The sequence below is a fragment of the Scylla paramamosain genome, chromosome 5, assembly GCF_035594125.1.
Source record: "Scylla paramamosain isolate STU-SP2022 chromosome 5, ASM3559412v1, whole genome shotgun sequence".
Taxonomy (NCBI): Eukaryota; Metazoa; Arthropoda; class Malacostraca; order Decapoda; family Portunidae; genus Scylla; species Scylla paramamosain.
This window is the reverse complement of record NC_087155.1, coordinates 4934274-4960837: the sequence shown is the minus strand read 5'-3', so window position 1 is coordinate 4960837 and position 26564 is coordinate 4934274. Positions and strand designations below refer to the sequence as shown.

Here is a 26564-nt window from a genome sequence, read left to right as displayed (position 1 = left end):
GCATTTTTAGCAACATGCCAAAATTTTAATAGCTGACATTTTTTCTAATAATTTGTGTACCACTTTGATTTGCTATAATACTTCACATTCCAATTTTCTCATTCATAATATAGTTTTAGGCTAGATTTTTTAAATGTTGGTGTTAATAAATCCGAACGCCAAGCCCCACACCGTATCTCTTTTTACTAACTTTGCAAATGTGTTTTTTTAAACTTGGGGAAGGAGAAATGATGTGGTGTTAGGAGAGACCAACACCAACACCATTTTTCGCACAGGTTGGCAGCTCTGAAGTGTCTCATGTGCCTGCCAAAGTGATCAGCTGATCAGTGCTTTACAGTTTAACAGTCTACATAGAATAGTGCACTTGAATATATATATATATATATATATATATATATATATATATATATATATATATATATATATATATATATATATATATATATATATATATATATATATTTATTTATTTATTTATTTATTTATTTATTTATTTATTTTGTAATTTTTCTATTTGTAGTTGGGGCTGTACATTCTCTAATCTCTATTAGTTGGAGTGAGCAGGCAGGTGAGAGCCTCTCCTCAGAGAGGCATGTGAATGAATTTTGCTGGTCTCTGGGAACAACTCTGGGAAGCCTCACCTCCGCAGCTTGATTCACAAGATCAAGGAGTTCTAGTTGAATTTACCTTCACATGTACAGTGGTACTCAGTATATGTCCTTAATCCATTTCAGATCCTTGGACTTATACCAAACAGGATGTATACCAAACAAATTTTTCTCATAAGAAATAAAGGGAAAATGATTAATACATTCCCATGAAAAAAATCCTATTTCTATTGGCATATTATACAGTACATTGATGAGGCTGTATAAAATAAGTTAAACACTGCTTGCTACTAAAATACATAATATATTTGATGTTATATAAGACACACGATCATATAAGATGCACCCTGATTTCAGCAGGACATATTTAGGAAAAATAATTTTTTTTATGTATTTAAGCATGTAATGTTTAAAGCAAGCTAGTGATACAGCTGAACAAAAAGCAAGCAATCACAATAGTAAAAATATCCTACATGATTGCAGTAATAAAACAGAGGTGGTGGCCTAGTCACAGAGGCAAGGTGAAGAATGCAGCCCATCAGCCAAGGTGTCAACAACACACTAGGCTCATCACTGAACAGGGCCATGTTTTCATTTTCAACATTTCCTTACATTATATTATGGCTGTAAAATAAGATATAGCACCCTTGCCTATAATACTGTGGTGTAAATCTTCAGGTGTACAGGTGAAGGAAATATCAAAATTAAATCTACGGGAGGCCTCACATTCACATTTAAGACACAGGGTGATTTTGTGAGCTATTTTTATGAAAAAAGGTGCGTCTTATATATCATTAAACATGGTAAATACAAAAGCAATTAAATGAAATAAGTGAAAATTTAACCTCACTTTACCTTGCTGAGAAGAGTCAAGTGCTGACTAGGTTGGTGCTGAGGAGTATGATGTTATTGTTTGAAAGGAGAGTCCCACCAACCTGGCAACACTGCTTGTGGACAGTTGTGACTTTGTATCAAGAGAGGTAAAAGAGGGTAGCACACAGTGTCGTGACTCATTTTGACCCAAACAAGTTCTAGCTTGTGAGTCATATTCCAAACAAAGATTGTATACCAAGCACTTTTTTTTCACGTCCAAACAGGATGTATACCATGTTGGACTCATTCCAAAGCAGATGTATACTGAGGTACCACTGTATAATGGAGTGAAAGGAATTTAGATAAGTAAGTAGATATGTATCACGATTAGTTCATAGTCACTTTTGTCAAAGAATTACTTTGTCAGAATAGATTGTTAAATTTGATAAAAGAAACTCGTGATCTCAAAGGAAGTTTCTTTTGGCTGTTTGATTCTCTCTCTCTCTCTCTCTCTCTCTCTCTCTCTCTCTCTCTCTCTCTCTCTCTCTCTCTCTCTCTCTCTCTCTCTCTCTCTCTCTCTCTCTCTCTCTCTCTCTCTCTCTCTCTCTCTCTCATTCCAGCTTATAAAAATGGTTATAGAAAAATGTGAAGAAAAAACACTTCATTTAGTAAATATTCCCCAGTGCATTTTGAGAACAGTATCATAAAGTTGAGGAACTTTGTGTGCCCCACACCCATTTGAAGGTATCCAATATATACCTGCTATGTTCTTCCAGTCTACCTTTTCACTTTCAATTATTAATTTATTATTTATTTATTTATTAGTGTATATATATTTGTTTATTTTATTTTATTATTATTATTTTTTTTTATTCATTGTTTTTTCACTGGGTGATGTGTTCAGTTTAATTTAAAGATTATAGCATGCTGTACTCAGTGAGTGTAGGTGATGGTTTGGTTGTGCCTTCCAGTTCTAGCCTCATCTTATATATATGGAGTTGTGTGGACAGCTCCTTTCTCCATTATCTTTAACCTTCCCATTCATTGTTCATTGGTACCTATTTAAGACTGGGTGAACTTAGGGAGGTCCATTCTTATGATATAAATTCTAACTGCAAGCCAGGATTCAAATCGTGGACTTCTTGCTGGTTAAAAACCAGTGTTTGGTTCATATGGGATGGCTGGGACAGAGAAAACACCTTAGAGTAACTATGTCCTTTACTCGTGAATGTAGATCACAGGCAATGAGCGGGGATGGAACAAGCAGCAAGATGGCTGTGCACACACTGCCAGGCCTGACTTTCAAATCCAGAGAAGTGAGCTCATGAAGCGAGCTCACCAGTGTTGTTCAGTACACTTGAGACATTTCTAACATTTATTTAACAATGCAACACCTCCCCCAAGTGTACATATCACACCTCCCCAAGATGAATGTATGAAATGCATACACAGCTATTAAACAATAATTCATTAGGAAACAAAAATAAACACATACAAACAAAATACAGGGTTATTTACTCAGATCTAAGTGTATGAAGCCACTGGACCCATGTCACTTGCAAATGACCACAACATCAATGGTGGTGATTACTGCGATGGGGAACCTTGTCTTCCTCACCTGCTACTGTAGCTGTGCCAGGCCGGGCGGGATGGCGAGACGGTGGTGGTGTTGTCTCAGCAGCAAGACAAGATGCTTCAGGCGTGGTGATGAGCAAGGACCAGCATGGGCACAGGAACTGATGATTTCTCCAATAAAGCTGACCACTCACCAATTTGATGAGGTACTAATGACTGACACCAATTCTGACCGCCTCACCTACGCAATCCCATACGCCAGTAATGTTGTTTTGGATAATGACCTTGGATCTCATGCATATGTCAGGGAGTGAACGGGCAGAGCAGTTGTGATGCTGCTTCACTTGTGTTTGGATGTGGTTTGCTCTGGCATTGTATTCATCGGCTGCTCGTTACTACTCCGGGGCAAACACTTGGTGGTGAGTCAATACCCCAGAATGTAATGTATGACTGAAGAGCACTTGAGCAGATAATCATCCATCAGCACATGGCATATTCCTCAGTTCCAGGAGACCTCATTCAAATGTATCGTTGTCCAATTGCCCACCAATCACTGTTGTCATAATCAGCTTCTTGATGGTCTTTACTGTAGCCTCTACATGCTGTTTGGCTCTGACGTAGGATGGCTAAGATATTTATGACAAACATCTCAGCAATTCAAAACTTGTTCACTGCTGATGATGCAAACATCATCAGTAAATATGCCACATCTGGTGAGGACATTGACACTGAACTGGCCTTGATCAACAAGGAAGGAAATACCAATCAGACCTTGATCAGCGAGGACAAAACACCAAACTGGCCTCAATCAACGAGGAAGGAAATACCAATCGGACCTTGATCAGCGAGGACAAAACACCAAACTGGCCTCGATCAATGAGGAAGGAAATACCAATCGGACCTTGATCAGCAAGGACAGAAACAACAACACTTGCCCAGGGAAATCAAGATCGGAAGGTAGGAGAGAGGACCTTTAACCGCTGATGAGTGGATTGCTGGATCATTCCTGATCAAACAAGGACAAGCATTAGTTGAAGGATGGGATGCGTTCATGCGTCTGACTAAGTATGGTTGAAGTAAGCAGAGAACTATGATGAACTGCTGGGTGCAGGTGTGGAGCTGAGGATATAAAATACACTCTTGGCCAAAGATGAGGATGGACCTGTCATAACGAGACATATAGGCGAAGCTGGAGACATGCTCGAAGCCTTTCTGACCACTTCTTAGTGACCACTGTGTACTTAAAGACATCATATACACACCACACAGTCCGAAGCTGGAAGTCAAAACACTGCTGGCAGAAATCAGAAAAAGAAGCAGTTTCTTTTAAGGGACAAAGGAACTTGTCAAAAGTCTTGCCCTCCTCTTCTATTCAGGAGTAGAACTTGCACCTATCCACCAACATGTTCCATTGTATCCTAAGATGTTCTTCCATTGCTGTTACAACTTCCTTTACATTAGCATCCTCCATCACTGGGAGGGCATACCTGACAACCCTGGCCCAATCCTCATCCAGCAGGCTTAAAAGGATAGCCTGTTGTTCCTTCAGTGGTAGACTGTTAGCATGGGTCAGTAGCATGTACTCGTCAAATTTCATCTTCCAGGTGTTGAAGTCATATAAGGAGGCTGAAGAGGTCGGGAATGGTGTTGGTGTGACAACAGTGGGCAGCCTGCATTGACAACAGTGGGACAGGGAACACTGCTGGCTGCAGATATACCACTGGGGTCCAGTAAACTCTCCATTGTAGCCATCATGTGTTATTCATGTTGAGCTGACAGAGTTGCCTGCTGTTGTAGGAGGGTAGCCAGCTGCTCCATGTCTTCACAGTACAGTAAAATCCCTCTTATTCGGCATCAACGGGACCGCCGACATGCCGGATACTTGAATAGAAGTGAAATTATGTCCACAATCACCACCCTACACTCACGCATCTTACCATAACAAAGATCAGCTGATCTTAATCAGCAGCTGATCTGATCAGCTGCTTAAGTGTAAGCACAACATGCTTCCTCTTTTCTACAACTTTAGGCATGATGAAGGCGTCAGGCGATAAACAGTGCACACGCGGGACTGAGTCACTGAGTAAACACAGTGCAGTGGGCCACAGGTGGCACGAAGCAGTGCGCTCTGGTGGCGAGGGGACAAAGTATGCCTCGCGTGGGAATTTTAATCGATTTTATGAGTACACATTGATTTTTTATTGATTTTAAGGCTCGGGGAAAAATGTGCTGGATACTTGAAGCTGCCGGATACTCGAATGCCGGATGAGAGGGATTTTACTGTAGTTTCTGTAGTGTTGTTGTCCTGTGAACTGCTGATTCAGAGCTAGGAATGAGGTGCATCCTACTCACTGCACTTTGTTTGGTTTATGTGGGATAGCTGGGACAGAAGAAACACCTTGAAGTAACTACATCCTTTACTTGTGAATGAAGATTACAGGCGATGAGCGGGGATGGAACAAGCAGCAAGACGACTGTACACACACACTGCCAGGCCTGACTCTCAAATCCTGAGGAGTGAGCTTGTGAAGCAATCTCACTGGTGTCGTTTGGTATGCTCAAGATATTTCTTACATTCATTTAACAATGCAACAGCCAGGTGCACCACCATGTGAACCACTGTGCTCCCCTGTGTTCAGTTAGGTAATCATTTAGTCTGTTTTCATCATTCTTGTGAATGCTGATGTTCAGGCTAATGCTACAGTATGTGGCGTTGTGATCACATCACTGCACTTATGCATCTCACTTTTTCTTTTTTTCTCTTTTTTTATTTATTTATTTTTTATTTTTTTCCCTCCCCATATTAATTTTGCTAGTCCCTAGGAATTCCCATGAAGTATATTTTTTGTAGGAAAAGTGAAACACACAGTATAAATTTAGGGGAGAACCAATACAGCATATAAACAAATAGATGGCTGGAAAGACAAGGCCACAACCTACCTGTCACTTAACTCATAGACCATCAACTGCTGGGAAAGAATGGGCAAAATTCCAATCATACAGTTGGACCCAGTGATTTCTATGAGTAGTGTTATAAAGTTTTTTTTTTTTTATGTAGGAAGGACACTGGCCAAGGGCAACAAAAATCCAATAAAAAAAATATGCCCACTGAAATGCCAGTCCCATAAAAGGGTCAAAGCAGTGGTCAAAAATTGATGAATAAGTGTCTTGAAACCTCCCTCTTGAAGGAATTCAAGTCATAGGAAGGTGGAAATACAGAAGCAGGCAGGGAGTTCCAGAGTTTACCAGAGAAAGGGATGAATGATTGAGAATACTGGTTAACTCTTGCGTTAGAGAGGTGGACAGAATAGGGGTGAGAGAAAGAAGAAAGTCTTGTGCAGCGAGGCCGCGGAAGGAGGGGAGGCATGCAGTTAGCAAGATCAGAAGAGCAGTTAGCATGAAAATAACGGTAGAAGACAGCTAGATATGCAACATTGCGCCGGTGAGAGAGAGGCTGAAGACAGTCAGTTAGAGGAGAGGAGTTGATAAGACGAAAAGCTTTTGATTCCACCCTGTCTAGAAGAGCAGTATGAGTGGAATCCCCACAGACATGTGAAGCATACTCCATACATGGATAGATAAGGCCCTTGTACAGAGTTAGCAGCTGGGGGGTGAGAAAAACTGGCAGAGACGTCTCAGAACGCCTAACTTCATAGAAGCTGTTTTAGCTAGAGATGAGATGTGAAGTTTCCAGTTCAGATTATAAGTAAAGGACAGACCGAGGATGTTCAGTGTAGAAGAGGGGGACAGTTGAGTGTCATTGAAGAAGAGGGGATAGTTGTCTGGAAGGTTGTGTCGAGTTGATAGATGGAGGAATTGAGTTTTTGAGGCATTGAACAATACCAAGTTTGCTCTGCCCCAATCAAAAATTTTAGAAAGATCAGAAGTCAAGCGTTCTGTGGCTTCCCTGCGTGATATGTTTACCTCCTGAAGGGTTGGACGTGTATGAAAAGACGTGGAAAAGTTCAGGGTGGTATCATCAGCGTAGGAGTGGATAGGACAAGAGGTTTGGTTTAGAAGATCATTAATGAATAATAAGAAGAGAGTGGGTGACAGGACAGAACCCTGAGGAACACCACTGTTAATAGATTTAGGAGAAGAACAGTGACCGTTTACCACAGCAGCAATAGAACGGTCAGAAAGGAAACTTGAGATGAAGTTACAGAGAGAAGGATAGAAACCATAGGAGGGTAGTTTGGAAATCAAAGCTTTGTGCCAGACTCTATCAAAAGCTTTTGATATGTCCAAAGCAACAGCAAAAGTTTCACCAAAATCTCTAAAAGAGGATGATAAAGAATCAGTAAGGAAAGCCAGAAGATCACCAGTAGAGCGGACTTGACAGAACCCATACTGGCGATCAGATAGAAGATTGTGAAGTGATAGATGTTTAAGAATCTTCCTGTTGAGGATAGATTAAAAAACTTTAGATAGGCAGGAAATTAAAGCAATAGGACGGTAGTTTGAGGGATTAGAACAGTCACCCTTTTTAGGAACAGGTTGAATGTAGGCAAACTTCCAGCAAAAAGGAAAGGTAGATGTTGACAGACAGAGCTGAAAGAGTTTGACTAGGCAAGGTGCAAGCACGGAGACACAGTTTCGGAGAACAATAGGAGGGACCCCATCAGGTCCATAAGCCTTCCGAGGGTTTAGGCCAGCGAGGGCATGGAAAACATCATTGCGAAGAATTTTAATACGTGGCATGAAGTAGTCAGAGGGTGGAGGAGAGGGAGGAACAAGCCCAGAATCGTCCAAGGTAGAGTTTTTACCAAAGGTTTGAGCAAAGAGTTCAGCTTTAGAAATAGATGTGATAGCAGTGGTGCCATCTGGTTGAAATAGAGGAGGGAAAGAAGAAGAAGCAAAGTTATTGGAGATATTTTTGGCTAGATGCCAGAAATCATGAGGGGAGTTAGATCTTGAAAGGTTTTGACATTTTCTGTTAATGAAGGAGTTTTTGGCTAGTTGGAGAACAGACATGGCATGGTTCCGGGCAGAAATATAAAGTGCATGAGATTGTGGTGATGGAAGGCTTAAGTACATTTTGTGGGCCACCTCTTTATCACGTATAGCACAAGAACAAGCTGTGTTAAACCAAGGTTTAGAAGGTTTAGGACGAGAAAAAGAGTGAGAAATGTATGCCTCCATGCCAGACACTATCACCTCTGTTATGCGCTCAGCACACAAAGACGGGTCTCTGACATGGAAGCAGTAGTCATTCCAAGGAAAATCAACAAAATACCTCCTCAGGTTCCCCCAACTAGCAGAGGCAAAACACCAGAGGCACCTTCGCTTAGGGGAGGGATTGGAGCGATAGGACAAGATAAAGACATGAGATTGTGATCGGAGGAGCCCAACGGAGAAGAAAGGGTGACAGCATAAGCAGAAGGATTAGAGGTCAGGAAAAGGTCAAGAATGTTGGGCGTATCTCCAAGACGGTCAGGAATACGAGTAGGTTGTTGCACCAATTGCTCTAGGTCATGGAGGATAGCAAAGTTGTAGGCTAGTTCACCAGGATGGTCAGTGAAGGGAGAGGAAAGCCAAAGCTGGTGGTGAACATTGAAGTCTCCAAGAATAGAGATCTCTGGAAAAGGGAAGAGGGTCAGAATGTGCTCCACTTCGGAAGTTAAGTAGTCAAAGAATTTCTTATAGTCAGAGGAGTTAGGTGAGAGGTATACAGCACAGATAAATTTAGTATGAGAGTGACTCTGTAGTCGTAGCCAGATGGTGGAAAACTCGGAAGATTCAAGAGCGTGGGCACGAGAGCAGGTTAAGTCATTGCGCACATAAACGCAGCATCCAGCTTTGGATCGAAAATGAGGATAGAGAAAGTAGGAGGGAACAGAAAAGGGGCTACTGTCAGTTGCCTCAGACACCTGAATTTCAGTGAGGAAAAGAAGATGAGGTTTAGAAGAGGAGAGGTGGTGTTCTACAGATTGAAAATTAGATCTTAGACCGCGAATGTTGCAGAAGTTAATGAAGAAAAAGTTGAGGGGGGTGTCAAGACACTTAGGGTCGTCGACAGAAAGCAGTCCAACCTGGGGACATTTATGGTCCCTTCCCCAGATGGCGACTCCGAGGCTGGTGTAGGAGTCGCCATGATGATTTTAAAATTTTTGAGTGAAGGGTTTGTGTGTTATTAGGTGTTTGTAGTTTTGTGTGGAGGAAGAGAGTTGTCTTTAGAGGGCAGGCTGTGACTGCCCCCTTGTGTTGTGAGACACAAAGGGAAACGTTCAGTGAGGTCACAGCTGGGTTTAATGATAAGTTCACAGCACCCCCTGAACGGTGCTTTAGACCTCACTGGGAGTAATTATCATTTCAGCAGGTGTCTACTGCCTCCTCCTGTGATTGTGGATAAAATGTCACAGAAAAGCTAAAAATTTTGTAAAATTAAGGGATCTTCATCTCTTAGTGATGTGTAAACAATGCAAATGAGAACATGCCGCACAAAAAACTGTCTTCAGCTCCCCAGGAGACCAGTTCAACAATCATGGGAGTTTTATGTTCCATCTTTTAATATTATTTCTAAAAGGATTGTTAAATCAGTGGTATATATATTTTGAAAGAAAGATTTAGTTACACAATGTATATTGAAGACAAGGTGTATTATACATTAGATATATTTTGTTCCTTGAACATAGAGCTTTATGAATTATTTTCCACTTATTGAGTTTTCTCAGACTATTACCTGTTTCTGTGTTTATGATTCAGTTTTATCTCTTTCTCTCTCTTTTTCTTAATTTTAGGGTATTTGGCAAGGATTGCAACACAGTGAAAAACCGCCTTATCCATCAAATGAAACTTTGGAGCAGTGATCAATGTTCTGCAAAGCAACAGTGCAGATATGAGGTATCAGTAGTTTTGTAATCTTATCTCAGTGGCTTGATATGCATGACTTGAGATGGGAAAAAATGCACCTGTGTGTGTTTTCTGCAGCCCATCTTTAGGAAATTAATCTGGTTTCTTTTAGCTCATAAGACTTTCTTGCAGTACCTTGGTGAGGAAGGAGACACAATTCGAGGCCTTCACACCACTCCTATCATGTCCTATGTGGACAAGCTGAACTTCACTCTTACTGATGGCAGTGGTGACACTTGCCAAGTTAAGGTTAGTTTTTACATTTTTCTTTAGGGAGTATATGTGATTCAAGTGTATGTGTGTGTGTTTGTGTGTTATTCACCTATGATCATCTGATCTTATGACAGCCGACCATTTCCTTACAAAAAGAGCTCAGAGTTGTTTGGGTAAGACTGAAACACTCACACTTCATACAATGGCATAGTGAGATCACAACCCTTCAGTTTATTTCCCATACTTACATGTTGTTTGGTGAAAAGGGTTGCTCATAAAGAGGCTTGCCCATATGCCTCACCATTCTTGGGACTTGAACTCAGGCCAAGACAAGAGGAAAAAGGATGAGATAAGATGAAAGCTTAATGTAAATACCTTTTTTATGTTCCATAATAGCTTGAGAACATGAGAAGTTCTGCTGTTATTTTGTTTATATGTTTCTCTGGTAATAAGCTATTTGAAAATATTACTTGTAGGTCATTTTCTTATATAACTTTGCTGATAATTTAATTTCTCATTTTTTGTAATCATGCATGTATCTTTTGCTTTTACCAGATTTCATATTTTTTCCACTTTCTAAGTAATATCATTTGCCATCTAGAATTCCTTTCTCAAATCCTATCTGGATCCTCTAGTAGCATTTCAAAGTCTTCATAATTTTCCACTTTCCTTGATAGGTTTGCATTAGATGCAAATAAGCTCATATAACTGGTTTCTCTTCCAGCACATCATTTATACATATTGCAAATATGACTGATGCAAAAACCACTGAAACTGTTTAATACTGTTTACCTCTCTCTCTCTCTCTCTCTCTCTCTCTCTCTCTCTCTCTCTCTCTCTCTCTCTCTCTCTCTCTCTCTCTCTCTTTGTTCTTTGAAGGTCTTCAGTCCATTTTAGGAAACCATCCTTCACTCCTTCATTATGTTTGATTTTTCAAGTCAATCTCTTGTGGATTCTGTTGTTGTTATTCTACAATTTGATACTCCATCTGGGCTTGTTGCTTTCCTTATACCTTGGTCCTCTATTATCTTCACCTCCTGCACTGTAACATTTATTTCACTAAACCCTACACTAACCATCTCCACCTCCTCCTGCTCCTGAAAACCACTCTCTCTCTTGTAAAAACCTTCTGGAAACAGTTATTCATCACTTCAGCCATCCTTCCTGCCTCTTCATACACCACTCCATCAACTTATATATATATATATATATATATATATATATATATATATATATATATATATATATATATATATATATATATATATATATATATATATATATATATATATATATATATATATATATATATATATATATATATATATATATATATATATATTTTTTTTTTTTTTTTTTTTTTTTTTTTTTATACTTTATTCTCTAACTTTCCTTTCACAATTGTTAAAATGGTTTTGGTTGGTCAGGTTGGCCTACAATTTTTTTCTGATGTCCTGTTCATAATTTCTTTTCTCCTCCCTGCATATTAGTACATATTTATTCCTCTCTTCCATATATTCCTTCCATTTGTCACTTCTTTTGTTTCTTTTCCACCTATTCCATGCCCTTTCTCTTTCTATTTTTACCTTATCACATCTTCTGTTAAACCAGTAATTTATTTTAAGTCCCTTTGCAGATGTCTTTGGCACATAAATGAGGTATTCATTATATGTGAGGGTTACATTCTGTGGAAAGCTGGCATAATAAGAATTTGCAGATATTGAAGCTATCATCCAATTAATTATAGGGGGTTATGTTCCACGAATCCTCTAAATATTTATTCTGGCACCATTTCACAAAAATAAAGCACTAAAGCAACAGTAAAACACATTAGTAAAGATAAATTGTAAAATATAATATGAAAAGACATTGTAAACAAACAAAAAATTAGAAATTATGGCCCATGTGTGGTGAGAGGGAAGCATGGGAAAACACTTGCACCCACTGCCCTCCAGTACAAGTCAACCATCCTGCCTCACCATATCAGTCACACCACCGCTGCTTCTCTCATAATAGGGAATTTTTCTCCCATATTGAGAATACGTGGCACATATAGGTTAGTTGCATATGATAGAATTCGCATGTATCGAATACCTGGTGTACCTCTCAATTCCTCTGTTATATATCTCAAGCATACTATTCCATTTTTCTTCCTCTCCCTTTGCTTCATCAAATTTACTCTGGTCAATCTCCTTAAAGTATTTCCTGAATTTGGTGAAATTTGTTTTACTATAATTTTGCCTGCATTTTCTATAGTCTCCTTTCTTCTTCCATTTTCTCTTTCATCCCAAACTTGAGTAGAATGAGGTCGCTCTTCCCTATCGGAGTCCTGCAGTTGAGGTCTTCAATAATTTCTGGTTCTTTTGTGAACAATAAATCCAATCTTGAGGGTTCCTCATTTGTTCTGAACCTGGTATTTTCCTCCACCCACTGTGTTAGAATATTTTCCATTGCTAATTTCAGCAACCTGGTTTTCCAAGACAATTAATTTCCTTCCATTGACCAGTCCTTCCAGCACACCTTACAGTTGAAATTCCCCATCAGGACTAAACTGTCACAGTTTGCAATCAGGCTTTCTACAGGTGGTCCTCAGTTTATGACATCCTTGATCTACAGCATTTCATGGTTACATCGCCATCTCCTATAAATTTATTAAGAAAGTCTTGTTCCATCATTCTGATGTACGGTGTTTGTGATGTTAAAACAAATTTCGTGCAGGAACAAGTTGATGAGCAGAGCGGACGAATACATCAGCTTTGTTTACATTCACCGGTCATATGCCATATTGGATTGTGCTACATTTGCTTTCTTTCATTTGTGTTGCCTTTTCTCTGTACAGTGTTTTTATGTCCTAGATTATGATTTTACCACTGTGTTTGTGTAGGTGAGTGACATTGGTACTTATGAGTTCCAACTTACAGTGAAAATCATGTTACATCATGCCATAGGAACGGAATTCCAATTAAGTCGAGGATCCCCTGTATATGTTCACTTGTATCCGTTAACATTTTTTCATAATCCACAGTATTCCATGATTTCATTTTTTTAGTGAACATATACCACTGTATAGTCTCTCCTCCCTCCTCTTCTCCTCTTTATTCCTACCCTCAACACCTCTGTGCTGCCTTCACTATATGTCACCTAATCAACCACTAAGTTTTTCACTAACAACATTACTCCACTACCTTGTTTACTTTTTTCTGTTTCTCTTCCATATATTGTATCTTCCACCACTTATGTTGAGATTCCCAAATGTATCACTTAATTTGGCCTCTGATCCCCATAATATATGGTTTGTGTTCTTCCAAATAATCATGTAGCCACACCAGCTGGGCATCAATTGGCTCTCAGGTGATCTGTTTTACTGATCACACCCATCATCGTAGGGTTGAGGAAAGGCAGTTCTCTCTCTGACATTTATTGATGAGGTAGGCATGACCGTAAGAACTGCGAACAAGTTCTCAGTCTTAATTTCTTACAAAATAACATTATACACTGATATTAAACACTTTCAACATATTACAATATTCATTAACAATACATGCAATCAACTTGGCACTATGACAATCAGTTTTTACTATAAAATTAAAGTATTTACCTCGGTCACCATCCTGCCTGTCTTTGTCTGAGCGCGACTTGACCGTGAGTGCCTGCAGGTGACCAGTGGGTTAACCACACCTTACTAACAAGTGAGCATCGGCTTTGGTGCTTAATATAGCATTGAATACTGATACTTACACACATTACAGGTTTTCATGCAAATAGAAAACTATTGAACATTTCACTTATGAATGCTGAGGACTAATGACGTGAGGTACATACGCTTTACATACAGTAACATGGCTCACCTAAATTGTGTAACAACTTACCTTAATTAACATTAGTATGTACTTTAAAACTGAGATTAGCACATAATACGTTTTGTTACACTGGCTCCTTGGCGGGGATGCTCCGGTCTATTATTATGCATTGCCTTCTAACAGCAATACTAGACTATATATTGGCCTCTCTATGATGGTCCTGTTTGCCTTTATGCATCTTCCCTGGTTGTCGAGATTACAGTCTGACACCAGGACCTTAACCTTTCTTACTAGGCCATCATGATCAGGAGATACTTCTGTTACTCTTCCCAGTTTCCACTGGTTCCTTGCTACATTCTGATCCTTGATGATAACTATGTCATTTACACTGAGATTCCTCTTTGGTGTTGTCCACTTATTTCTTCCACATTATTATACTCAAGTTCTCCCTTCAAGAGTTTATGGATTCTGACATCACTGCTGCTGCTAGTTCTAGTCTGGGAATTGTCATGGTTTTTAGAGGTGTGACACGTGACTTTGCCATTACTAATGCATGATGAATTCGGCCAGTCTTGCCAATTAATCTAATATATGAGCACTGGCCATATCCCTCTTGACAGGCATCTGAAAAGTGATGGAGTTCAACCTTTTCTACTTCCCCAAAGTCATCAGGTTTGTAACATCTAGGTGCTTTTAGCTGATCTAGTTTGTGCAGCTCATCCTTCCATTTTACCCATTTAGGTTTGACATAATCTGGCACCTCATCATCCCACTGAACTGCATTCTTACATAATTCTTGTAAAATTTGCTTTCCAGTCAGTATGAGAGGTGACACTAGACCTAATGGATCATATACAGAGCTCACTGTTGACAGAATGCCTCTCCTGGTGAGTGGCTTGTCTTTCAGCTTTATTCTAAATTGAAATGTGTCAGATTCTATGCACCACTCAACTCCCAAAGTTCTTTCTATAGTCTTCATTCTTACTAAAATCCAAACTTTTAATTCCATCTGCTCTCTCATGAGGAGAAATTGCAGCTAATACATCTTTGTTGTTTGACAAGAACTTGTGAAGGTTAAAACCTTCCTTGTAACATAATTCTTTGCTCTGCTGAATAAGAGTGACAGCTTCATCCATTGTAGCTACTGACTTCAAACCATCATCAACATAAAAGTTGTTTCTTACAAACTTGGTTGCATCAGATCCACACCCTTAGTCATCTGCAGCTTTCTTAAGTGCAAAGTTGGCTACACTTGGAGATGATGTAGCTCCAAACAGGTGAGCTGTCATCCTGTATTCTGCTATCTCATTATTAAGGTCACCATTTCCCCACCAAAGGAATCTTAACATGTCTCTGTGTTCTGGGTTGACCTTCACTTGATGGTACATTGCTTCTATATCACATACAAGTGCAATGCTTTCTTGCCTAAACCTACACAACACTCCAGTAAGTTTGTTGGTAAGGTCTGGGCCTTGTAACAGGTGACTGTTTAGTGACTGGTTCCTGTAGTTTGCACTACAGTCAAAGATAACTCTCAACTTCTTTGGCTTTCTCAGATGATAGACTCCATGATGTGGAATGTACCAGACCTTACCATCATTCCTAACTAAATCCTTTGTCGGTACTACCTCTGCATAACCTTTTGTAATCATATCATCCATAAACACTTTGTAATCACCTTTGTGTTGATCATCCTTCTCAAGTTTAGCTCTTAACTTATTGAGTCTCTGCTCTGCTAATAGTTTGTTGTTTGGAAGCTTGACATTATCATCTTTAAGAGGAAGGGGCAACTCATAATGGCCATCCTTCAGCTGATGTACTCCTTCTTTCATCTTACCCATAAACCTTTTATCTTCATATGATAATGGAGTGTCAGCTGACTTTCTATCACTGAAGTCAAGTCACAAACATATCTCTCACTTGAGAAAGATTAATCATCTCTTTGGTTTTAGTAGGAACCACTAAGAAATTAACCCTCTTTTCTTCATTGATTTCTACTTCTTGTGTCACTCTTCTGTGGACTACCACTGTATCCTCCAATGGATTTGAATGGGGTGAGATTCTACCAATGATCCCCCAACCTAGGTCTGTCCTACGAGCATAGAGATGCTTCTTGCTATCACCTGCTATTTGCTCTTCTGCCATAATGGCTTCTACACAATCAAGACCAATGAGGAGTCCTATGTCAACATTTGGGTCATATTTCATTAGTTTGTCAGAGATTGCCTTTAAGTGGGGCCAGTCACAAGCAGTCTCGGGCCTTGGTATCTGACTCCGTCCAGCTGAAATGTTTTCTGTTGAATATGCTGAAGGGATTAGTATTTCCACTTCCTCATTATAACCTCTCACTTTAAGTCCATGAATTTTGGTAGAGTCAGTGATTTGTTTTCCACTTATTGTGTGGATATTAAGTGACACTGATGGCCCACTAACTCCCACTTTATTCAGAGTGCTTTCCTTGATGAATGAAGCATCAGACTGCTCATCCAGCAGGACATACACTAAAACTTTATTCTCTTCATTACTAATATGATGTAACCATACAGAAACTATCATGGTGTGCATGTCATGTGTCACTGATTCTGTCTGACCTTATTTGCTACTACTGTGGGTTTATCATCTTTAGGCTAAGTTGCTTGTGCTGGCACCCTTTGGCTCTCAGTTCTTGTCATGTCATCATTGTGAAGAACTGTGGGATGGTATCTCTGACATACTTTACAAACTTTCCTTCTTCTACAATCCTTTCCCTTGTGACCCATTTTTAAACACCCTGTACATAATCATTTTTCTTTAGCAACTTTGTACCTAGTATTGCCATCAACTTTGGCAAATTCCTTGCAATCATCTAAATCATGATCCTTTGTACAGTAGTGACAGAATCGTCCTTTCCTTTCCTGCTCCTTAGGATACTGTTTGTTGGCTTGTACACTTACTTTACTTTGACCACATTGTTTTTCCTCAATTGCTTTAGCCATGAAAGTTCTACTCCCTCTATTCTTTGTCATGATGTTTGATTCCCTTGGTTTCCAAGGGTTGTCTTTGTGTTTTAATCCAATCGTTTACTTCCCTATTTACTGAATCCCAGGAAACAAAGGGATTGCTTGCTCCTTTTGCTTCTTTCTGGACAAATTCACATAACATTTCAAAGGGTGGGTAGTGCTCTTCATCACTACTAGGAGTGTTGTTATTACTGTTAGTATCAAGATATATCATTACTTGCTTTCTCCAGTCATAAACAATATGTTCAGGGAGTTTTGCTAGCACCTTTCTCTGCTCTCTCGGGTCATTCAGAAATGACAAATGAGAAGTGTGTTTCATTGCAGCTAAACAGCACTTCAAAAAATCTGAGAATGCTGTTAATGCTGGACCATTATGCGGAGAGATTGGTAGCCAATTCATTAACTTTTTTGTGTAAGCATCAGCTATGATACTTTTGTTTCCAAACCTATCCCTAAGAATTTTCTTTGCTTGCACATAGTCAGCATCGGAGTTAAAATGCATTAACATTTAAATGGCATCCTTTGCCTCACCAGTTGTATACCTAAGTAGGCAAGTCTCTCTCTCTACTAATAGAAGTTCTAGATTCTACATAAGTTTCAAAGTTTTTCAACCAACTTGGAAATTCCATGGCTTCTCCATCAAAAGTGTTAGGTTCTATTGGAGGGAGGCTCCACTTGGGATCAGGTATGTTGATTGCAAAGGTTCCACCAGGATGGGAAAAGGATTGATGATTCTGTCTCACATTATTAGGCATGTTGACATTATGAGTGTGTCTACGAGAGCTTGGTACAAGACTTTGAGCTGTAGGGTTGAGATTTATTGCCTGAGGTTCACTAAATATTTGTCCATCTACAGTAAAATCCCTCTTATCCAGCATTCGAGTATCCGGCAGCTTCAAGTATCTGGCACATTTTTCCCCGAGCCTTAAAATCAATAAAAAATCAATGTGTACTCATAAAATCGATTAAAATTCCCACGCGAGGCACACTTTGTCCTTTCGCCACCAGAGCGCACTGCTTTGCGCCATCCGCAGCCCACTGCACTGTGTTTACTCAGTGACTCAGTCCTGCGTGTGCACTGTTTATTGCCTGACGCCTTCATCATGCCTAAAGTTGTAGAAAAGAGGAAGTGTGTTGTGCTTGCACTTAAGCAGCTGATCAGATCAGCTGATCTTTGTTATGGTAAGATGCGTGAGTGTAGAGTGGTGATTGTGGACATAATTTCACTTCTATTCAAGTATCCGGCAATATTTAAGTATCCGGCATGTCGGCAGTCCCGTTGATGCCAGATAAGAGGAATTTTACTGTACTTCATTTGTCATCAACTCATTATCTCTATTACAAGAAGAAGGTTCCTGTGGGTCATGGAATGTAACATATTTGTGAGGCATGGCATTGTCACTTTGTTGATTTGCAATTGCTTGTGCTTTCATTTCATTTTGTGACTCTATGTAATGTTGAAGATAACTTTGCTTCTCTACACTTTCATCATTACCTAGAAGCATTTTTACTTCTTCAACTAAGCTAAGAGCATTAAGTTCTACACTAGCGACTGCTAAATCTCTCTCTTTGTTTTTCTTTGTGAACATTGCCTGGTCTCTAGCTAACTTAACTTCTGCCTCTTCTCTTGTTTTAGCTAACATAACTTCTGCCTCTGCCTTTGTCTTAGCTAACCTGACTTCTGCCTTTTCTAAACTATCTTGATATTCCATTTCCTTTCTAAGTCTGGCTACCTTTGCTGCTGCTTCTTGCTTTCTTTGTGCTGATGAACGTGATGAAGTAGATGACACTCTAGAATGTCTAGACTGTTTGCTAGAACAAATTGATCCTTTGTCATTCTTTAACTCTTTTCTTTTACATGCTATACTTTCTAATATTTCATGATGAACTCGTTGGTTGTGTTCCAGCTCTTCATTTAACTCCTCTGACTTTTTTGGCTCTAGTTCCACCAGTTTTGTGTATTCCACATAATACTGATGAAATACCTCTATTACTTCACTTGACATGGGCTCTGATTCAAAGGGGCTAATTACAATTTTTAGTCCTTTCTTAATTTTGCTGCTAACACTGCTCCATTTACGCTTACAGGACTCTGCTCTTCCCTTGGTTACACTGATGATATTCTCTTCCTTTGTCAGTCAGCATTCGCTCCCTGACACTAATTTCTTCATTACAAGCTTGACCCTTGTCCACTTGCTCATCCTCACCTTCCCTAAGGCCATCTACAGCATTAATTTCCTCAGTATCAGACATATCTAACAACTTAATTGTGTCAATACTGAGACACTGAAAGAGAAATTAAAATTACCACTCTAATACTAGCTAATTGTGGGTAATTTTTGTTCACTTAGGCTACTCAATTCAGTGCACATACATACTATTATACTTTCTTGCCTGTGACCATGGGTTCTACAAAATGGTGGCGAGGCACAGTGGGTAGAAGGGAGTGGTTGTCGTCAAGGGTAGAGCTGACCCCGGGGCCTCAGAGATCAACCTATAGGCTTACATCAGCGTCCCCTCATCCTGTGACTCACTCTTGCTACGGTTTCACATGGAGCCAATTTCTTGCTTGTGGGTCAAGTTCTTACTGTAGCCGCACCAGCTGGGCATGAATTGGCTCTCAGGTGATCTGTTTTACTGATCACACACATCATCGTAGGGTTGAGGAAAGGCAGTTCTCTCTCTGATGTTTATTGATGAGGTAGGCATGACCATAAGAACTGCAAACAAGTTCTCGGTCTCAATTTCTTACAAAATAACATTATACACTGATATTAAACACTTTCAACATATTACAATATTCATTAACAATACATGCAATCAACTTGGCACTATGACAGTCAGTTTTTACCACAAAATTAAAGTATTTACCTCGGTCACCATCCTGCCCGTCTTTGTCTGAGCGCGACTTGGCCGTTAGTGACGCCCGCAGGCGACCAGTGGGTTAACCACACTCTACTAACAAGTGAGCATCGGCTTTGGTGCTTAATATAGCATTGAATACTGATACTTACACACATTACAGGTTTTCATGCAAATAGAAAACTATTGAACATTTCACTTATGAATGCCGAGGAATAATGACATGAGGTACATACACTTTACATATAGTAACAAATCATTTAACTTTAGTAGTGTAGATGTCACCCCATTCACATTTGTGTATAACAATTTTAGTTCTCGCTTCCTCTCTTTGCCACCTCACATACCACTTTCATATTTTCACGTCTGTGACTCTCCCTTAGTAAAACTCCTTCTCTGTCTCTATTCCGGTAACTTTTTTTTTTTTTTTTTTTTAGCAGTTTCTATATCTTAGCTCTGTCTTGTTCATTCATGTCTTTTCACCAGATATTCTTGCATAGATCCTATCCTCCCAGTTTCCATGTCCTGATCAACACTTCTGCCACAGTTTCCCACTTAACTCCTATTATCTTATCATTAATGGGCAGTGCCCTCCTTCCACATATTTACCAGTTTTATGCACCTCTTCAGTTTCTTCATCCCACTTGCTTCCCTCCTCTTACATCTCTCCAATTAATTTCATAGCAGTCTCCCTTTCCTTTTCTGCCTCTCCTGCTTCTTTGGTGTCACTCTCTCCTTTAAGTCAAAAGCAATTAGACACTTTTTTCCTTTCAACTGTGTCCCTTATAAGGCCCTCCTTAATTACTTTAAGCACAGTTTTGACTACTGCTTCATCTTTTGCTTGTTCTTCCATGATCTTCTTGAATTCAAGACATTTTATTTTAATTCATGAGCCTTTCCAAGCTCAGCCTTGTTTTCATGCAGAACCCTGTCTGTCTCCTGATTTACTTTAATTTTTTCCTTATTATCTCCCATCTTTGCTTACAGGTCACAACATTTTTTTTCCAATTTGGCACACTTCTGTAAATATCGGTTTTCCACTATCACAGCACTGTTCTTCAGTTCCAGTTCCTTCAGCCTTTTGTTCATAACATCCAACATATTCTCCAGCATTAAACCTCTTCTATATGAAATTTTATCCACAAGTGTTTTATCTTCAGAGCTGAACCTGAAAAAAAATTTTCATCATCATCAGTTGTAAACAAATTGGCCACTGGCTTTCCACAAATTTTCATATGAACACTCATTTGGCTGCTGCACTGTTTAATTCAGTCAACACACCACTGTTCTAAAAATGGAACAGCTCATAGTGCTCTTTACCCATTGCCAACCACCAAGTCACTGTGACTGTGTTTTGACTTGGCAGCTTTGTGTGTGTGTGTATTTACTTAGTTGTATTTACCTAGTTGTGAAATACAGGACAAGAGCCACACTAGGCTCGTGCTGTCCCGTCTCCACATCGACTTTTATCTAGATTTTCTTTAAATTTATGAATTGTCTTTGCACACATAGTCTCATCCTTAAGTTCATTCCACACTGTTATACTGCTGTGGGGAAAGCTATGTTTCTTGATGTCTCTTCTGCAAACACTCCTTTTCAGTTTCCTTCCATGTCCTCTTGTGTCTCTTGTATCTGGTATCAAGAGGTCTCTGTCCAACTTTTCTATTCCTTCCAATATTTTATATATTGCTATCAAATCACCTCTTTCCCTCCTTTTTTCTAGTGTAGTCAGGCCCAATCTCTTCAACCTTTCCTCATAACTATACTCTCTTAAGCTTGCAGGGATTTTGGTTGCAGCTCTCTGGATTCTTTCTAACTTTCTTGTATCCTTTTTCAAATTTGGTGACCACATTAATGCTGCATACTCCAATCTTGGACATATCATCGTTGTTATCAGTTTTTTTTTATTATATCTTCATCAATATAGGAGAATGCTATCTTGATGTTTCTCAGCAGATTATATGTTTCTCCTATAATTTTGTTTATGTGCTTTCCAAATGATAAATTATCAGTAATAATTACTCCTAGGTCTTTTCTTCTGATCTTATAGAGCTTTCCTCATTCCCTAAGTAATAGTTGCCAACTGGTCTTCTCACACTTTTTCCAAACCCCATCACACTACATTTTTTAGCATTAAACTCCATGTTCCACCTCAATGACCATTCATCAATCTTAATTAAGTCCTGATTTAAAGCATTGCAGTCTTCTTCATTTGTTACAGTAAAATCCCTCTTATCCGGCATCAACGGGACCGCCGACATGTCGGATACTTGAAGTTGCCGGATACTTGAATAGAAGTGAAATTATGTCCACAATCACCACCCTACACTCACACATCTTACCATAACAAAGATCAGCGGATTGCCGTGCCGCACGTCGCCACCCGCACTGCCACCTCACACTCACCAACACACATTGTGATTGTAATTGTGACTCCTTCTGATCTTTTCAAGCTGAACCACTCATATAACACTTTGTCCATCATTTCACCGCGATGATACTGCAGTGTGTGACGATTTTCCGCTGCCTTTGGGGTGTCGGTGGCTTTCATGTAATCCCGCAACTTTTTCATTTGGAATTTAATGTCATAAATAGTTGATGAGCCCATACCATATTCCGCCATTAGTTGCTGTCTGCTTTCACCTCTCTCTAATCGTCGACAAATGTCTACCTTCTGCTTAAGTGTAAGCACAACACGCTTCCTCTTTTCTACAACTTTAGGCATGATGAAGGCATCAGGCGATAAACAGTGCACATGCGGGACTGAGTCACTGAGTAAACACAGTGCAGTGGGCCGCGGGTGGCGCGAAGCAGTGCGCTCTGGTGGCGAGGGGACAAAGTATGCCTCACATGGGAATTTTAATCGATTTTATGAGTATACTTTGATTTTTTATTGATTTTAAGGCTCGGGGAAAAATGTGCCGGATACTTGAAGCTGCCGGATACTTGAATGCCGGATGAGAGGGATTTTACTGTACTTTCCTCATAATCTTATTGTCATCAGTGAAAAGGTTCATGTAACTTTCTACACCTTCTGTCATATCATTTACATAAACTGTGAACATAATAAGTGCAAGTACTGAACCTTGTGGGACTCCACTTATTACCGTTCTCCAGTTCGACCTGCTGCCTTTAGTTACTGTCCTCATTTCTTTGTTTGTCAAAAGTCAGTCACCCACTTACACAGTGATCCACCGAGTCCTCCAATTTTTTCCAATTTCCATATTAGTCTTCTGTGTGGAACTTTATCAAATGCTTTTCTCAGATCTAAGTATATACAGTCGGCCCATCCATCTCTCTCTTGCACTATATCAATTACTCTTGAGTAGAAACTTATCAAATTTGTAACACAAGATCTTCCTTTTCTGAAGCCAAACTGTTTCTCTGTTATCACCTTGTTGTCTTCTGGGTATTTCACCCATCTGTTCTTGATAATCTTTTCACAAATCTTTGCCACCACACTTGTGAGCGATACAGGTCTATAATTTAATGGATATTCTTTACTTCCAGTCTTGTGAATTAGGGTAATATCCGCCCGTTTCCAATCTATGGGCACTCTACCTTTTACCAGGGTGGTGCTAATTATATTGTGCAGCGCTGAGACTAATTGTGAGCTACACTCTTTTAAAATCCAACTCGAGACCCCATCGGGACCCATTGATTTCCTTACATCCAGGTCTTCCAACATAACCTTTTACTTCTTCTACTGATATTTTAATCTCCTTTAGGTCGGTCCCCTTTTCTAACGCTGTCCTCTCACCTCTGAAATAATTTTCCTTAGTAAACATAGAGTGGAAGTATCTGTTAAACACTTCAGCTACCTCTTCTGGGTCAACCACTGTCTCTTCTCCAGCTTTTACCATCCTTATTTCATCTTTACTCTTTAATTTTCTATTGATGAATTTATAAAATGATTTTGGTTGGTCTTTACATTTCTCCTCAACATTCTATTCAAATTTTTTTTCTGATCATCTCTGTGAGTTTTGACATATTCGTTCCTCTTCCTTATATAATTCTTCCACAGGTCCAGTCTCTTGTTCTTCCACTTGTTCCATGCTTTTTCTCTCTCCAATCTAGCTGTTGCACATCTATTGTACCAATCCTTTTTGAAAAGGTTCTCTGTTGATCATTTGGGTACCCATTTCTCTACTCCCTTATTATAAATGTCCAGGAAAGCTGTCCACTTTTCCTCTATGTCCTCCTGTTGAATAACTATGTTCCAATTCTTTTCACTGAAATACTTCCTAAGTTGTCCAAAGTTAGTCTTGCTGTAGTTTAGCCATTCTCTTCTGTGGTCCTCTTTCCTTACACTGAGGTTATTATCCATAACTGAACTGAATCAGCACATGATCTCTTTTTCCTATTGAGTTTATGTATTTAAAGTCTTGTATTATTTCTTGTTCCTTGGTGAAAATTAGATTGAGCCTTGAAGGTGCTTCATTTCCCCTAAATTTTGTGTCATCGGTAACCCATTGTGTCTGGAAATTTTCAACAGCCAGGTCTAGTAGCTTGTTCCCCCATGATGACTCACTGCCTTCTGTGGTCCAATTCTCCCAAAATATTTCTTTGCAGTTAAAGCCCTTCATCAGGAGTATATCTTCATTTTCCTCAAGCGGCTCTGCCAAACATGTCCTTGTGTTCTCAAGCATTTTCTTATATTCATCCTCTCTCCAAGAGTTGGAATAGGAACATAAGTCACTACAACGTTATGGTATATTTCAGTATTCTGTCTTAAGCTTATTTTCAATACTTCTGCCTCCTCCACCCCATATGTGACAGATTCTGCTAATAAATCCTTCCTAACTAGAAGCATCACACCTCCTCCCCATTTATTCTTTCTATTTCTCATCCAGAGGTTGTATTTTCCTTCACCATTATTTAACATATCCCCTTCACTTGCCAATTTAGTTTCAACAATTCCCATGATGTCTGGTTTCTCCTCTTTTAAATAGTCTTCTAGTTCCAACACTGCCGACATTAGTCCATTTATGTTCATGTATGCTACTTTTGGTCTTCCCCTTCCGCATTTACTTCCCTCCTGTACCACTTTCTCAACCTCATGTCCATGGCCTTCCAAAAAGAAATGTTTTTTCTCCACCTCTGATAGTTTTCTGTTTTTTTTTTCATTTGCTTCTTTTCTTAGTTCATTTATAGTATCTCTGTCTTCTCTGGTTTTATCTCTTTTTATCCACACTTGTTTGTATTCTTCCACCTTGGCCAGTTTCCAGGATTTACTCAGTGTTTCTTCAGCTGCCACTTGTGACCTAAACCTTATTTTCATAGGATGCTGTCCACCCTCAACATATCTACCCAATCTTTTAATTTTTTCAATCTCTCCAGTCAGCTCTTTTTCTTCTTGTAATCTCCCCACTAATTTTTCCACACATATCTTTTCCTTCTTTTCTCTTTCAGTCCACTGAGGTGTACACTCTTCCTTCAGGCCGAATACCACAACAGTTTTTTCTTATCCACAGTGTCTCTCACCAAGTTTTCTCTCTGTTTTATAACTTGAACAACTTTTTCTGTTAGCTTTTGTGTTGTTTACCTTTGTTTGTTCCTACACAATTTTCCAAAAATCGATCTTTTCCTCCTCTTGTTTTTCTTCCAATTTTCCAGTTTTACGTTTAACTCTTCCACTTTGCCTTCATATTCCATTGCTTTCTTTTCATATATCATTAGTTTTTTATGTAGATCATCGTTTGCACCTTTCCACACCCCCTTCTTGGTGATCAGTTTCAACTATCTTGTCAGATCTATCCTTCATTTCCTTCATTTCGGTTTCCAGGGTGATAATTCTCCTCATCGTTGCTTCTCCGACTCTTCGGTCTTCTTTCCCAAATCCCGAGAAGTCTCTCTATCTCACCTTCGGGACAGTCCCTGTTGGTGTAAACAACATAGTGGGGACCGAAGTAGCCCCTTCTTCACCGCTCATTATAACAATTTAACTCCTTTCTACAAAACACTTTTGGAGATGGGACAGCAACGAATAAAACCAGCGTGAACTCTCACCTCTGTATTTCCACTAGGGCAGCTCTCAGCAACATAGATGGCTGGATTTTTAGGAGCGCCTGTTTGCATTGACTTTTATATCCACCATGACAGTGTGTGTGTGTGCGTGTATGTGTGTGTGTGTGTTTGTATTTTTCCTCAATGTGGTAAGGAGAAGGCATGAGTGTACATTCTTTAGTCTGGTTGGAAGAATAGTGCTGCTATTTTCTATTGACTTCATAAATGGTTACTAAATGGGACACAATAAGAGAACTGGGAATTCTTTCTTCACTAGTTTTCCAAAAATAGTTGCCACCTCCCTTTGTTGAGAATCATCCTCGTATATTGATACATATAAATTATTTGTGTATTTGTGGGCGCCTTGTCTTGGCTGATAACCTTCATTGGGATGTTAGCTTAATATGTAATTAATTTTTAAAAATCTATAAATTTCTGTATCTGACATTTTTTCTCTCTTTTAGGCATTCAGTGAGTCAACAGCATCATATGCAGTAATAGACTTTGGGGTCAACTACTGCAACCTTCGAAATCTAGTAATTGGATCAAGGCTGGATGAAAATGATGCAAAGTATAAAGAGAATTCAACAAATGCAGTGTGCACAATGTATTCCATTGCTCACTGCAATTTATACACAGAGTAAAACCAAAATGTTTGAGTCGAGGTAAGATATACCAGTTGCCTTTAATGTTAATGTAATGTAAATGGAAAAGCAAATACTATAGCATTTGGTGCAGGAATGTGGCAGTCTCATCACATACGTTTATAGTACAAATTGACCAGATTATATTTGATGCAATGAATCTCAAGTAGGTATCAGTATAGTTAGTACTAC

The 26564-nt window shown here is 39.3% G+C and overlaps 1 protein-coding gene across 5 annotated transcripts in view; it reads left to right on the top strand.

Annotated features, from left to right (window-relative positions):
• The window catches only part of LOC135100445 (uncharacterized), a 73634-nt gene that overhangs the window by 19576 nt on the left and 27494 nt on the right, over positions 1-26564 (top strand). For all 5 annotated transcript variants that reach the window (XM_064003338.1, XM_064003340.1, XM_064003339.1 and 2 more), the window contains 3 exons: positions 9737-9839; positions 9981-10097; positions 26193-26393. In XM_064003338.1, the coding sequence (XP_063859408.1) occupies positions 9737-9839; positions 9981-10097; positions 26193-26372 (400 nt within the window). In that variant the 3' untranslated portion in view covers positions 26373-26393. The remainder of the gene's footprint in view (positions 1-9736; positions 9840-9980; positions 10098-26192; positions 26394-26564) is intronic.